This window comes from Ylistrum balloti, unplaced genomic scaffold (genome assembly GCF_031769215.1).
Source record: "Ylistrum balloti isolate Yb309-2 unplaced genomic scaffold, AGI_CSIRO_Ybal_v1 Utg370388, whole genome shotgun sequence".
NCBI classification, from domain to species: domain Eukaryota; kingdom Metazoa; phylum Mollusca; class Bivalvia; order Pectinida; family Pectinidae; genus Ylistrum; species Ylistrum balloti.
Window position 1 is genome coordinate 476544 of NW_026782269.1, and position 16147 is coordinate 492690.

Below are 16147 nucleotides of genomic sequence, written 5' to 3' on the forward strand. Positions count from 1 at the left end.
TCCTGGTAGTATGACTAGTGTATCCACCAAGTTTCATCCTAGTTTAATAAACGCAAGCTAAGCTATCAACATGAAACTTTAACAAGTTCTGTAATCAAACGGTCGCTGGCCCTAAATTTGATGCACTGCACATCCTCTTTGTATAACCAATGTTCACATCAAGTTTCATTGTCCTAGCTTAAATGAAAACAAAGTTATACTCTAGACACAAAAAATTTAACAAAAGGTAAAAACTTCGTAACTAAGGGTTTGCAGGCCCTCTGCCTAGGACAGTGCTCATCATTTTAGTATGACAAATATACACACAATGTCTCAATATCCTTGTTTTAATGAAAGCAGAGTCAATGATTATAACACTCATTTTTAACAAAGGGCAATAACTCTGCAATTAAGAGGTCCCAGGCCCTGAGTTTGATATACCGCACCTCCTCTTCATATGATCAACGTACACATCACATTTCATTATCCTAGTTAAAATGCAGGTCAAGTTATGCTCTTGACACAAAATTCTAACTAAGGACAAAGGGTTATAACTATCTTATTGAGGGGTTGAGGGTCGTAAATTTGCACATCGCCTTAGTATGACTAGTGTATACATGGAGTTTCATGATCCTTGCTGAAATGGACAAAGTTATAATCCGGACACATGAGGACGGACCAACAGACAAAGCAGCAACTACCATTTTTTCCTCGGCAGTCTGGCAAGAATGAAAAAAAAAAAAAAAAAACATATCATCAGGACAACTGTTTCGTATCGTTATGTATTTCGGAAAGCCATTTTGTCCAGACATATCATATGCACTACTGACCTGGCTTACCCCACACCCTGATGATGTTGGTTGCAGTAACTTGTCACACTTCCAGAAACAAAAACAAAAACTCATGATTTAAACCAAGGACACCAGTACCCCAGTAGGAGACATCGGTACCAAGTTTTGTACAAGTGCTTGTCCATCATATGTTTGCAATTGAAACAGATCGCCTAGAACTGTCATTTGCAATCATATACAGGATGATTTAAAGATTGAAATAAAAATAACATTCACGTTGATTTAATCAATCGTACATATTAATATAAATCACAATAGTATCTTCTGAACTTCCGTGATTGTCTCGGAAGCCAAAGTGGAAGTTAATAATAGCCTGTTGCATCCTGGGATCAATAGGTCATCAGGTCAAATTCTGGAATCACCGCCATGCTTGTTTATAAGAATGAAACTGTGTAACTTACAAGAAACTATAATAATTTTGCCAGCATGCAAGGACCTTCACTAATATTTAACAGTACAGCCACCAATGGAGATATTGTGAAGTAAACCATACATAACATCGGGCCCCATATCTGTGCGAAGACAATCTTTGCAGACTCGCCAGCCAAACGAGTTCAATAACCGCTATTTTACACTACTGAAACACATCAATAAAATGAAGGATTATCTGCATATAATTCATTTGCAAACTCATTTTAAATGCTCCTCTGACGATCTTGATAAATTGCCTTCTGCTGTCTGTTATATCAACAAACTTTGGTCAACATAACGGTTAACATATCATAAGAAAGGTGCAACTAATATTCTGATGGGCCTAATATGTGGATCAAATCCAAAAATGGTTTAAATTGGCTCTGCAGCTTACATACCAGTGCAGTTTAGAACCCAGAAAATACGATGTATGCTCCCCTGAAAATTTTTCCAGGGAGCATTAGAAAAAACTTTGATGCACTTTCTATCTTGAGTTAACCTCAATCAGTTGTTCTGACCCAAAAACATTGATGATTTTAAAGAAATCAAATTCACCTTATCAATGCAGCTGATTTTTTTTCTTTTTTTCCATTTATTTACAATTTGAAAGACAACAATAATTTTCCTTTATAGTTCGAGTCGCAAGTTAAAAATAGCTCTTAACTTTTTGTGGAGGTTAGCATACTCTGATCAATAACAATTTGTCATGTTTCTCTTCATTGTTTACCACATTTAAACCTAGATTAGATAGACGATGAGGAGACGCATAAACATGAATAGGCAGGAATTAACATCATTACTACTAGGAATCACACAATCTACTGAACACAAGTAGCTTTCATCTAGAAACTATTTTGATCTTATTTTTTGAGAGAATCATTACGATTTATAAGTGATAATTAGAAATCTGTTACATCATCACTAAGGCTTGATAACAAAATCTGGCATTAAACTACGACAATTACAAACATCACATGCCTGATCCTTCATCCCACTCAAAATTTCGATAATTGTGTTACTGAAGTTGTCCTTTTGAAAAAAAGGTGTCTAAAAGGGAAACTATTTCATTGATGAGACTGAAAACTTTCCTATCAGCAGTACAAGGAATTGATTGAGTGGAAACAGCTTTTGATTAGGACACGAATCCTAGAGAGCTGTAGAGCAGGCACCACTGAATAGATTACATAACCAAATCCTTCCGATTAAAAAAAACATCATTTTTTTTTTTTCAAAAAATGTACCTTACCATTCTTGTTAACTATGACTTCCTTTTGAAAAAGAATGATTAAACCTTGGCCTGTTACATTCTGCAATGCATAGTTATTTTACTATAGCAATGTATTAATCATCTAGATTAATTAGAACTCCTTTCAGATGTCTCTGTTGGATGCAGTTTTCCTGATCTATCAAAGGAGTCAGAGGTATGACATTCTAGTTAAAAGCGTGATATTGTGGGAAATCTAAAGCACAACATAATTGGTGTTAAAGGTATGACATTCTAGTTAAAAGTGTGATATTGTGGGAAATCTAAAGCACAACATAATTGGTGTTAAAGGTATGACATTCTAGCTAAAAGCGTGATATTGTGAGACATCTAAAGCACAACATAATTGGTATGGCATTCTAGTTAAAAGTCCAAGAGGTATCACATCACATTATATAGATCCAAATGTCACATCACATTATCTGGAGTCCAAGTGTCATATCACACCATCTGGAGTCCAAGTGTCATATCACACCATCTGGAGTCCAAGAGTCATATCACATTATCTGGAGTCCAAGTGTCATAAAACATTATCTGGACTCTAAGTGTCATATCACATTATCTGGAGTCCAAGTGTCATATAACATTATCTGGATTCCAAGTGTCATAAAACATTATCTGGACTCTAAGTGTCATATCACATTATTTGGGGTCTAAGTATCACATCACACTGCATATTAAGTTATATCGTACTCAGTTCTTATTTATTCAAGTTATTGTTTTCACAAGATCATAGTAATAAAACCGTAAAGACCCATAACTCTGTAAATTACATATGAATCAATCCCATTGAAAAAACACATCCAAGGCCTTTATATACATATATATACATAAAGGATGCTTAATCAAAAGTAACTACTCAAATTATCCTGTTCACAAAGTCCAATGGTAATTTCATTTTAAAGGGCCGAAACTCTTCAAAGATCTCAATAACATCATTCAGCAAGTTACACTAAATTGGTTCATATTTATTCAAATTATTGTGTTCACAAGAAAATGTCAATGCATAATGTACGACCCACGACGCATGATGTGTGACCCATGATGCATGATGTGCGACCCACGATGCATGATGTACGATGTACAACCAAAGGTCAATTCTTTACTTCCTCATCAATATCAAAATTGCTGAAGGACACCTGCTGGCCATTTTTTTTTCTGATCAATCTCAAAATGAAACAGGTACATTTAAAGACAAAGGAGAACCTCCTACATAGGTAATTGGTAAAAGATCCATCAAGGTCTTTTGGAGAAAAAGTGATACCAAAAACTTGTTCAAGACGGAAAGACCATTGGTTAACAGTCAAAATGAACCACCATCCATCTGACAGTCTATAAATACATATGTAGATTTGGCTAGGTAGACCTTTGCCTGGTGGATATAATGAAAGTCTGGTCCATAATTGGTAATTTATTAAAGAGAGTGATTACACTGGGTTTGAGGCTCTGCTGTCCTTGGATACATAGTACAGTCTTTACAAGCCATAAAATCTAGGGTGACCAGGCTAGACATGAATATTCGGTCAACTTCATCACCAGCATCATTTTCTCAGGTGTTCCAATATAATGACAAACTCTAACAGAAGGAAATGTTTCAGATAATGGTAAAATCAACAAAACATTACTGTGAATTTGATAAATCTGTAAATAAGGCCAGAAATGACAGTGCTCAGAAAAAACAACTAAGAAACAAGACAAGATGGTGACAATACTCAGAGTTATTGATTAAGGAAAAAAACCAGATTGTGACAAATCTTGTGGTTGTGTATTGTCCGAATTCTAAGTGACGAAAAAAAAGCTTACAAAGGATTGAACTAAAAAAAAGGATGTATCAATATTCCCCCTATATTTCAGGAAGTTTTATACAAAATATAAAAAAATAAAATTTGATCCTTGTGATTTGTAAGGAGACTATAGGGGTGCACGTGATAGTGTTACTTGGAGTAACGTTAAAACGGCACAAAACAACTGTATAGTGTTAATGATATTTTACCTTTTAACCTGATGACTTTAATCTTTGAGTGAGAAACCTGTTAGTGTTGTGTAACAAGCTAAGCTTAGTCTTATATTTTAAGCTATTGCTAGCACAAGATTTTGATACAGTTAAAATCTATTATACTCAAACCTTGTTCTCTCAAACTCTGCAGGATCATGGGAAAACTTCGAGATTAAATGGGGTCTTTGAGTTATACAAGTTCAAGAAAACAAGGTTCCACTTATAGGCATAAGCAATCCTATCTCCTGTTAATGTTGATATCCAGGCAGTCTATTTTTCAGTATTTTCGAGGATGGATTAATATCGTGAAAAAAATATACCATGTATACTTTAGGCTTCACAACAAAATATTTTAAAACAATGGCGGTTGATACCATTATTTTCTTGAAAAAAAACCATCCCTTTTGGTTAACCTGTGAAAATTTCAACTTACAACTTTAACAGATTACAATCATTAAATGCCACTATTAAAAAACAACCTATTAAACACTGTCAGGACATTGCTGATGGTTAGCTGTTAATCAGCTGTTAATGTGGACAAACACTGTCAGGACATTGCTGAGAGGTGGCTGTTCATCAGCTGTTAATGTGTAAAAACACTGTCAGGACATTGCTGAGAGGTTAATCAGCTGTTAATGTGTACAGTCTTCACACAAATTGCTACCTTGGAATATTTTGCAATCCTCACATTACGGAATGTACATATTAGCATATTTCTAATATCAATACAAAATCCAATTAAACCACATCAAGTATTTGCTTACTATCAATAACACTAAAATCTATGAAATCTTGAAGACACTAAAATCAATGACATCACACACCTCTATGCCCACACTACTTGGAATGTATGACATCACACACCTCTATGCCCACACTACTTGGAATGTATGACATCACACACCTCTATGCCAACACTACTTGGAATGTATGACATCACACACCTCTATGCCAACACTACTTGGAATGTATGACATCACACACCTCTATGCCCACACTACTTGGAATGTATGACATCACACACCTCTATGCCCACACTACTTGGAATGTATGACATCACACACCTCTATGCCCACACTATTTGGAATGTATGACATCACAAACCTCTATGCCAACACTACTTGGAATGTATGACATCACACACCTCTATGCCAACACTACTTGGAATGTATGACATCACAAACCTATTAACATTGGAATGTATGACATCTTAAAACTATTAAAACTGGAATGTATGACATCTTAAAACTATTAACATTGGAATGTATGACATCTCAAAACTATTAACACTGGAATGTATGACATCTTAAAACTATTAACATTGGAATGTATGACATCTCAAAACTATTAACATTGGAATGTATGACATCACAAACCTATTAACATTGGAATGTATGACATCTTAAAACTATTAACATTGGAATGTATGACACCTCAAAACTATTAACATTGGAATGTATGACATCTCAAAACTATTAACACAGGAATGTATGACATCTTAAAACTATTAACATTGGAATGTATGATATCCCAAAACTATTAACACAGGAATGCATGACATCTCAAAACTAGTAACACAGGAATGCATGACATCTCAAAACTACTAACACAGGAATGTATGACATCTCAAAACTACTAACACTGGAATGTATGATATCCCAAAACTATTAACACAGGAATGTATGACATCTCAAAACTATTAACATTGGAATGTATGACATCATTGGAATGTATGATATCCCAAAACTATTAACACAGGAATGTATGACATCTCAAAACTACTAACACTGGAATGTATGATATCCCAAAACTATTAACACAGGAATGTATGACATCTCAAAACTATTAACATTGGAATGTATGACATCTCAAAACTATTAACATTGGAATGTATGATATCCCAAAACTATTAACACAGGAATGTATGACATCTCAAAACTATTAACACTGGAATGTATGACATCTCAAAACTATTAACACTGGAATGTATGACATCTCAAAACTATCAACACTGGAATCAATGACATCACAAACCTATCTACACTAAAGTCAATGACATCACAAAACTATCTACACTGGAATCAATGACATCACAAAACTATCTACACTGGAATCAGTGACATCACAAACTATCTACTATCTACACTGGAATCAATGACATCACAAAACTATCTACACTGGAATCAATGACATCACAAACTATCTACTATCTACACTGGAATCAATGACATCACAAAACTATCTACACAGGAATCAATGACATCACAAACTATCTACACTGGAATCAAGGACATCACAAAACTATCTACACTGAAATCAATGACATCACAAAACTATCTACACTGGAATCAATGACATCACAAACTATCTACTATCTACACTGGAATCAATGACATCACAAAACTATCTACACTGGAATCAAGGACATCACAAAACTATCTACACTGGAATCAATGAGATCACAAAACCATCTACACTGGAATCAATGACATTACAAAACCATCTACAACATAATCAATGAGATCACAGGTCTACAAACACTGGAATCTATGACATCACAGGTCTACAAACACTGGAATCTATGACATAACATCCAACAACAAAAAGCTTTCATTCTCTAGACAAATCTACATACTAAGCTAAATATGCTTCTCTCTTGTAGCATGTTACCAATCTATAGTTTATGTTGATAATAAGGTCCAATTAATTGATGTGAATGTGTATTTTGTTGAAGAATGTGTATTCCTGCCACCAAAAGTCATCTCTAGCCACCAAAAGCTGGTGATGATATAAGTATTTGTTCTATTTAGAGTCACAAAATTGATTGATAAGATAATGCCTGTCCCTGATTGTACAGGTTTTACTGGATTATGTATCAATGCTTTGTACCACACTGCTCTAATCTACTGCTTCCTGTCTGTTACCGTCCGGTTTATAGGAATAAAGATATCAATATTAGAATCCATGACATCAGATTATTTCTAAACCTGCTGGAGTAATATGACAGAGGGATTAAGAACTTAGACAGAAATGGAAAGATGCTTACAGATTTATCCACTTAGACACTTCGTGCCACGTATGCAAATTATTCTTAACAAGAATTAATTCCTTTTAAGGGTCATATATCACATGCATCTACTCTTTATCTCCATCCAAAAACAAAATTAGAAAATTTGGTTATCTAACAACATTAAAATATCACATATAAGAAATATTAGTCAAGCAATCATCTTAAAACTTAAAATATTATACCCTCCACATATTGACCTAGTCATTATACTGACTGGTGACTATATCAGTGAACAATATACGAGAGGCCCTCCATATGCCTTATAAAACAATGTGAGTAAAGTATCTTGCCCAAGCACATAATCCTACAGCTAACAACAACACAGAGAAACAAGGAAAGTGTATAGATTACTAAAATAACACAATCCTCAACCCAAACTCACAACCAGGCAGAGATCATTAAAATAGTAGATATTAACTAAAGGAGGATTTGTTGAAATATCTTCTCCATCAACTCAGAAGGGGTCAGTGAACAGTGGACATATTAACCAAGGAAACATTAGATGATTCCCTCCTCCTCTCACCTGAGAAGGGGTCAGTGAACAGTGGACATATTAACCAAGGAAACATTAGACCTGAGAAGGGGTCAGTGAACAGTGGACATATTCCTCTCACCTGAGAAGGGGTCAGTGAACAGTGGACATATTAACCAAGGAAACATTAGATGATTCCCCCCCTCCCTTCACCTGACAAGGGGTCAGTGAACAGTGGACATATTAACCAAGGAAACATTAGATGATTCCCTCTCACCTGAGAAGGGGTCAGTGAACAGTGGACATATTAACCAAGGAAACATTAGATGATTCCCTCTCACCTGAGAAGGGGTCAGTGAACAGTGGACATATTAACCAAGGAAACATTAGATGATTCCCTCTCACCTGAGAAGGGGTCAGTGAACAGTGGACATATTAACCAAGGAAACATTAGATGATTCCCTCTCCCCTCACCTGAGAAGGGGTCAGTGAACAGTGGACATATTAACCAAGGAAACATTAGATGATTCCCTCTCACCTGAGAAGGGGTCAGTGAACAGTGGACATATTAACCAAGGAAACATAAGATGATTCCCTCTCCTCTCACCTGAGAAGGGGTCAGTGAACAGTGGACATATTAACCAAGGAAACATTAGATGATTCCCTCTCACCTGAGAAGGGGTCAGTGAACAGTGGACATATTAACCAAGGAAACATTAGATGATTCCCTCCTCCTCTCACCTGAGAAGGGGTCAGTGAACAGTGGACATATTAACCAAGGAAACATTAGATGATTCCCTCTCACCTGAGAAGGGGTCAGTGAACAGTGGACATATTAACCAAGGAAACATTAGATGATTCCCTCTCACCTGAGAAGGGGTCAGTGAACAGTGGACATATTAACCAAGGAAACATTAGATGATTCCCTCTCACCTGAGAAGGGGTCAGTGAACAGTGGACATATTAACCAAGGAAACATTAGATGATTCCCTCTCCCCTCACCTGAGAAGGGGTCAGTGAACAGTGGACATATTAACCAAGGTAACATAAGATGATTCCTCCACTCCCTTCACCTGAGAAGGGGTCAGTGAACAGCGGACAAATAACCACGGAAACATTAGATGATTCCCTCTCACCTGAGAAGGGGTCAGTGAACAGTGGAGATAGACACCTATCCTCACCTCAGAATGGGTCTGTGAAAAGTGGAGTCACATACTGTGCCACAAACAGAAACACTTTGTTGATGACCATATAAATATGACAATAGAAAAATCCTTGACTAAATGGGCATGTATTGAACCACTCTGCTCCTGCTTTGTTGTGTAAATAAGTTTATTCAGTAGCAGAGGTCAATGGGTGGTCACCTGTTGGTCACTCATTTAGTATAAAAGACACAAAACAGTAAACATGTTAACACCTGTCACGTATTTTGATACAAGTATTTCTAGTCTGTAGAAATTAACTACAGAGACGATTAGGACTGTCATTCTGAGGATAACACGGCTCCTGGAAACACAAATATAATTTACATACCAATCGGTTACCAAGACGAGCAAATGATGGCAACAAATTTCTTTTTCTTTTTTTGAATGGTATCATTTTACTTGCCGTCCCATCAACCCTTTTATATTGATTTTCAGCGTAAATGAGAAATATTTCGATTTTGACTCACTGTATACATCACGCGACTTAAGAACCAGAATTTCATTGCAACAGTCTAACACATTCACCAGGTATAAAATTTGTCAGATTTAGATTCATTCATAGATAGAGTAGAATTAAAACCATCATGAACATAAGAAACAAATAACACAGTAATATATAGCCCTTAAGCATGGATGACTACATACAGCTGTTCCACACTATACAGCACTAGAAATCGGTCAGGCAGGAGTATCAAATTGTGATTATTGACCACACTTAACTAAAATGATATTTATTACAAATGTTTTTATCAGATCTATCCACTAGTAATCTGAAAACAGTGCCTAAGTGGTATATATCATGTAACTTTATTGAAAGTATCAATTCTTCTCACTAACAATGCTGAAAACAACGGACCTAATCCGACAACACAAATTATGTTTAAATACAAGCTGAATAATCTAGTACCTCAACAAATTTATTTAAACACAATTTTCTTCTTTTTTCAAAATCTAATTTTTTTCCATTTACTCATTGCTAAAAGCTGACTTTTTCTTGGCTAGTGTCCTGGATGAACTAGTTGACAAATCTGTTATGTCGGTGTGTTGGGTGTGATTTTGGGTTCATACCCAACACAGTAAAATGAAAGCAAGGAACATCAATATTCCATGAACCACTTGTAATGTAGGAATGGTTAATAAAGTGTGCTAACTTAACAACACTGAACAGGTCAGCCCATCAGAAATAATAATATCCATTTAAAACTGCTGACACTAGCTTTTAACTATAGAGGAAATGTAAAACTCGACCAATTCTCGAAAAATACGCTACATTATTGATACACAGAGCCATTGATATTTATCTGGTGATAACATAGCTTGTCACCCATTCCATCCACGTATCGCTCATCCATGTTTCAGTTTTTGTATGCATCACAACCTTTAGTCTGGAGAAAACAATTCAAAATACATAGATCATAGCATCCTGTTTCATTTTTAAGCCTAATACATCAGACACATAATATAAATAAACAAAATTGAGAGACAAGTCCTGGGACAAACGAACAGTTATACCCCTTCAAATCACTCGGTTCACACTTAACTGCACAGTTATCAATCCTTTTGATATTATCTAAAGTGATGCATAGTGTTAACAGATTCCACAGAGATAACCAGAACAATATTAATGCAATTTTATAAAATAGTACTTCAACATCACTAAACATATAGAGGTTTCATATTACTTTCACTGAAACAACAAAAAACTTAAAGTCACCATGTTTAAAAGGGAGTTAACCCAGAAAATATAGATCTGCAGTATAGAAATCACATACCTATTCCTGATGAGCAGTCAGGGGTAAAGAATAATTAAAAAAGACCATGACAGTGAAATATGTAAAATCTTTACTGTTTCCTTCTAGATCTCAAGACAGTTAGCATGATTTTCTGCAATTAACCACCCCAAACACACTTTATCAGAGTGAGCTTGACAACTCAAACACCCTTTATCAGAGTGAGCATGGCACCTCAGGCAATGCTATTAACAAGGAGCAGAATTCCTGATAAGCTTTCACAAAAAAAGAGGGAATGATAGCTGTGTCATGTAAATGGTTAACACAAACAAATTAATGAAATGATTGGTTTATAAAATGGTGACAGGAACATGTCAGGAGTCAGGTTGATCAGTTGTATTAATAATAAAATTGTAGCAGATAACCAAACAGATCTAGAATATACAGGATCACCAAAGGGATCATGTACACAGTACATCTCACAAACAAAGTCAGCTGTAATCATCACTGACGTCTAACACAATAGTGTGACAATATGTATTTCACATCCATTATAAATAAACCACTGGACTATTGTTTTCTCTGTATTCCTTTATGTGCGGTTCCCAATGGAACACCCAATTTCCACTGCAGCATCAGTGAAACTCAACTGCGCATCATTCTGTAATTAAGGTGATGGATCACAACAGCCAGTGAAAACTTCAGCAGTTACTTTGTCTAGAATGTGAAGTAACAGTGCTGTTCTGTAGGTAACATGTTCTCTTATGTCACATGCATTATCTCAACAGGCCAAACGTAATACCAGAAAATGTTATTTATTGATATCCATGAGCTTTAACCTAGCAGAAAAAGAACAATACACTATGCTCAAAAAGGGCTGTCAGAGACAGGCTTTGTTCCCAGAATGTGGACAAAATTTAAGTTTGAAAAATAACAAATTATGCATAGAGAGTTATGGTTCTTGTACTCTGCACTTCTTATTATGAAGATCTATCTATTTTCGAAGTTTCATGTTGATACCTCTGACAGTTTCAGTGTAATGCTCCAGAAAATATCTAAGTATAAAAAATAACAAAGGCCAATATCTCCTAAATTATGCAAAAGAGAATGATGGTTCTTGTGCACTCCGCTTCTCCTTGATGAAATCTATCTATCTATAATGTTTTATGTTGATACCTCTTACACTTTTTATGTTATGCTCTGGACAAAATTATGACTGATGGATTGACAGACGGTCAAAGCGATGACTTTATGCTCTTCCTCCGGGGAGCATGAAAAGAAGTCTCAGAAACTATGTTGTTTTTATTAGTGTATCATCACGTACCTCTGAATCTAAAAATAGGTGACAATGCGACTCTCTGCCATCTCTTCCAGCTCTTCCAATCTCCTGTACATAGCTCTCAAAACTCTTTGGAAGATTGTAATGGATGATACCACGAACGTTTGATTTGTCCAGACCCATCCCAAATGCAACAGTTGCAACAACTACCCTCAGTCGTCCAGACATAAAAGCATTTTGGACCCGTTTACGCTGAGCCGCAGTAAGACCTGCATGGTAACTTTCAGCATCCCAGAAAGCATACTTCTTCCTTCCACCTAAATGAAATCATGAAATTTGTTTTGTAAGGATATTACAATTTTAAGTGCAGAAAGAAATACTCTATACTTGCTTTATTTTGCTATGTGCAAATTTTGTCATTTGGTGTCAAATCCATTATATCTAATTACAGCCATTGCCACATTTTTGATGGATCTAAAGTATCTCCATAATGTGACCGTTTCTCAATAAAACTCTGCCGATTTTAATATTCATCTTATATAAAAATAAAACAGATTTAATACTGTCAAACAATAGGTTATATGGTACATGTAAAATGTCAAATGTATTGCAGATATGATTAAACATTATTTTTATGAAAATTTAAAGATTTTTTCTTTTCCTTCCGTGATATGCTTCTAAGGATTTTTTGTCATTCTCATTGTAGAAGATTTTCTCACACCAGATTGTCAACTACCATTTCTAATATTAGTTAGATAAAATACCTCTCCAGATGAGAAGCAATGTGCCCTAAGTCACCTTAATTTTTGTCAAAACATCGGCATGTGAAGAAATCAGTCAATACATACACAAAGTAAAAAGGCATCTGTGTGTAACACTTAGCTAATTATGGTTTGTTTACTAAAGGACTGAGATTGGCTAATCTGCTAGATTTAGTGTAGGACAAACAATGCAGTACTGACAGTAATTTTTCATTGATAGAGTCTATATCTGTGTGTGATTTGTTAAGTCTAGTGCTTGTACAATGTTTTCTGTAACAGGTAAAAGCTTTCTAGTGCTGCCTTTTTCATGTTTATTCATTCATAGTAAAGTTATGTTAATATGATCTGTACCTTCATTCATCGTTTATTGTAGCTTATTAAAAGCAAATTTTAGTTTCATTTTATTGTCATTCCATAAAAGGTATGAACTATATAAACTTTGTCAGTAAGAGGAGTGGACACTGATTGAAGTGAGTACAGATGTCTTTATTACATGTTGGGTATTTTTATAACACGTTTTGTTATTTGGATGAATAAATAACAACAGGAGAAAAAGGAAATATTTCTCTCTCTTTATTTACTGCTATTTCAAATAATAGATTAAATTATGTTGTTTGTACCACAGTATATCGTACTATCGTAGCCCTACTTTGTTCAACCGTAATCAACATCAGGAAACCTTATTTAGACACTTTGTTTGAGTCGAAATTCAGTTGAGTCAAAATATCTTCCATGGTCTCATGAATTTTGAGATGACGTGTTTTGACTATATGTCCATGTCACCTTTTTAACATTAGTTTAAGAAATTCCTGGTGAGCTGTGTGTCCAACTCACTTTTCTAACAAAACTTAGCCTGACTTTTACTCCAACTAAGCAGAGTCCAAGCAACTTTCCTGATATTAGCCAGTAGGAATCCAGGTAAGGGGCACAGAGTCCCAAGTCACCTTTCTAAATTACCAACAGGGAATCCCTTCAAGGTGAGAGCCTAGTAATCCACTGAAGGCTGTGACTCTGACCTATAACATTTACCTTTCTTTTTACCAAGGCCTTCTTCCCAGTCCTGAGACTTCTCCTCTTGCAGACATGTCCTGATGAGGGTAGCGAGTCGTTCTGTCTGGTCGCGTCTTGTACAGTATATAATAATGGACTCACACTGGCTAAATCTCTTCCCCTGTAGCATCCCTATCAGAGACTGGAAACAACATGAAACATAAAAATCCACTTAGTGTAATTCAGGAGATAACATTGCTGTATATTTATAAACTGGATCTGAAAACTTTCACACAGGATCAGTAAAGCTGTTGTCAATCTACTTTTCAGTAAGGGGAAGATGGTAATGTTCACCCTAAATAGGGACCATAGTGAAATGAAAAAGAGACTTGGATGGAGTTTATTATATCTAATTGTAAGGATGAAGCTTGATGTTCACATTATGTTCCTGAAAATCCAGTTGTACCTGGTCTCTGTCTTCATCCCGTGACACAGACAGGAACAGGTTCCTAGGTACAGGAGGACCTCGGATCACCGCCTCATCACAATCCTCAATACCTATGTGTTTAGCAACATCAGCAGCAGTTGATTGAGTAGCTGTGGCTGTGAGACCGAGGAAACAACGAACACCAAACTTGTCACGTAGTACCTGTATAAGACAATTATCAGATCAGTTGATGGGACCAAGGAAACAACACACACCAAACTTGTCACTTAGTACCTGTATAACACAATTATCAAATCAGTTGATGGGACCAAGGAAACAACACACACCAAACATGTCACACAGTGTCTGTATAACATAATTATCAGATCAGTTGATAAGACCAAGGAAACAACACACACCAAACATGTCACATAGTGTTTGTATAACACAAAATCCATTGTAGCATTAATAAAAAGTAACATTTTTGAAGCAAATATTGACTAACTTTCCCATTTGGGTCCCCACACACCTGCAGGTCCCTTGGGGTCAAGTTGACTTTCTGAATATAAGAAATGATTCCTGACACTAAATGATGTTTGCGACTAAATTTGGTTGAAATCCACTGAAGGATTAAGAGTGAGAAGCATTTTAAAGCAAAATATTGACTAACTTCCCCATTTGGATCTCTGCCCCCAAGTCCCTCGGTGTTAAATCAACTTTCTGAATTCAATAAATGAATCCTGACCCTCAATGATGTTTCAGACCAAATTTGGTTGAAATCTATAATGGCATTAAGAAGGAGTTGCGTTTTGAAGCAAAATATTGTTTGATTTCCCCTTTCGGGACGCCATTTCAATTTTTCTTCAGCATCCATTTTTAATGGTAGAGGATATCTGAATAACCTTTGGTGATCTTCTGCATATTTGTTAGGTGGAAAAACTGTGCTATACCATGAAAGTCAGTTTGGCTATGTTTTGTTTACAACCAGGATATAGATCCGTGTGCCATGTTTAAGGTAGGGCAGACAGGCATTCGCACATCTATGACTATGGTTTAAGGGGAATTTTCGTGGAGTTGTCTCTCACTACTTTTTTAACTTAGTGTATGTAAAATTATGCTACAACAAAACTCTGTGAATTTATTACCATCATGTTCACTGTACATACCCCGGTGTAGATGTGCTTCACACAGGTCATTAATGTTTGTTGGGGGTGAAAGTGTAGGGTACATTTTATTGAAACATCACACATAAATTTATCCACCGAATGAGATATAAAAAGCATCTTTTCATTATACATAACCAACCTGCAGAAAACAAATTAAGAGAGACAGAAATCACCTAATGTTCATACTTAGATGAAGGGTACTTGCAAATAACACTGTCAAGTCACAATATCAAATGTCTTACAAAGACTAAAAATGGTTGAAATATCATCAGTAAAACACAGATAGAGCAAGCAAGAGAAAAATCATTCAAAAGCTTGAAATCAATAAAGCATTCAACCAAATCAATGACAACAATATGACAAGGTTGAAACGCCATGAATAGAAATCTATGAATAACAGCACATTTACAGATACAGATTTGAATAATACCATTAAGGGTAGATAACATCTCCAACAATCGATAACCCATACTGAAGAGCATAAATTATACAATAACTCAACAACATTTCAATAACGATAAAACAACAGGTGATGATTTTGTGGCA

The 16147-nt window shown here is 35.7% G+C and overlaps 1 protein-coding gene across 1 annotated transcript in view; it reads right to left on the reverse strand.

The window, feature by feature from the left end:
* LOC132554263 (ATP-dependent DNA helicase Q4-like) overlaps positions 1-16147 on the reverse strand; it is a 198791-nt gene that overhangs the window by 151407 nt on the left and 31237 nt on the right. The window contains exons 12-14 of the mRNA XM_060218571.1: positions 14475-14657; positions 14048-14210; positions 12303-12574 (exon numbers count right to left, since the gene is read on the reverse strand). Of these exons, the coding sequence (XP_060074554.1) occupies positions 12303-12574; positions 14048-14210; positions 14475-14657 (618 nt within the window). The remainder of the gene's footprint in view (positions 1-12302; positions 12575-14047; positions 14211-14474; positions 14658-16147) is intronic.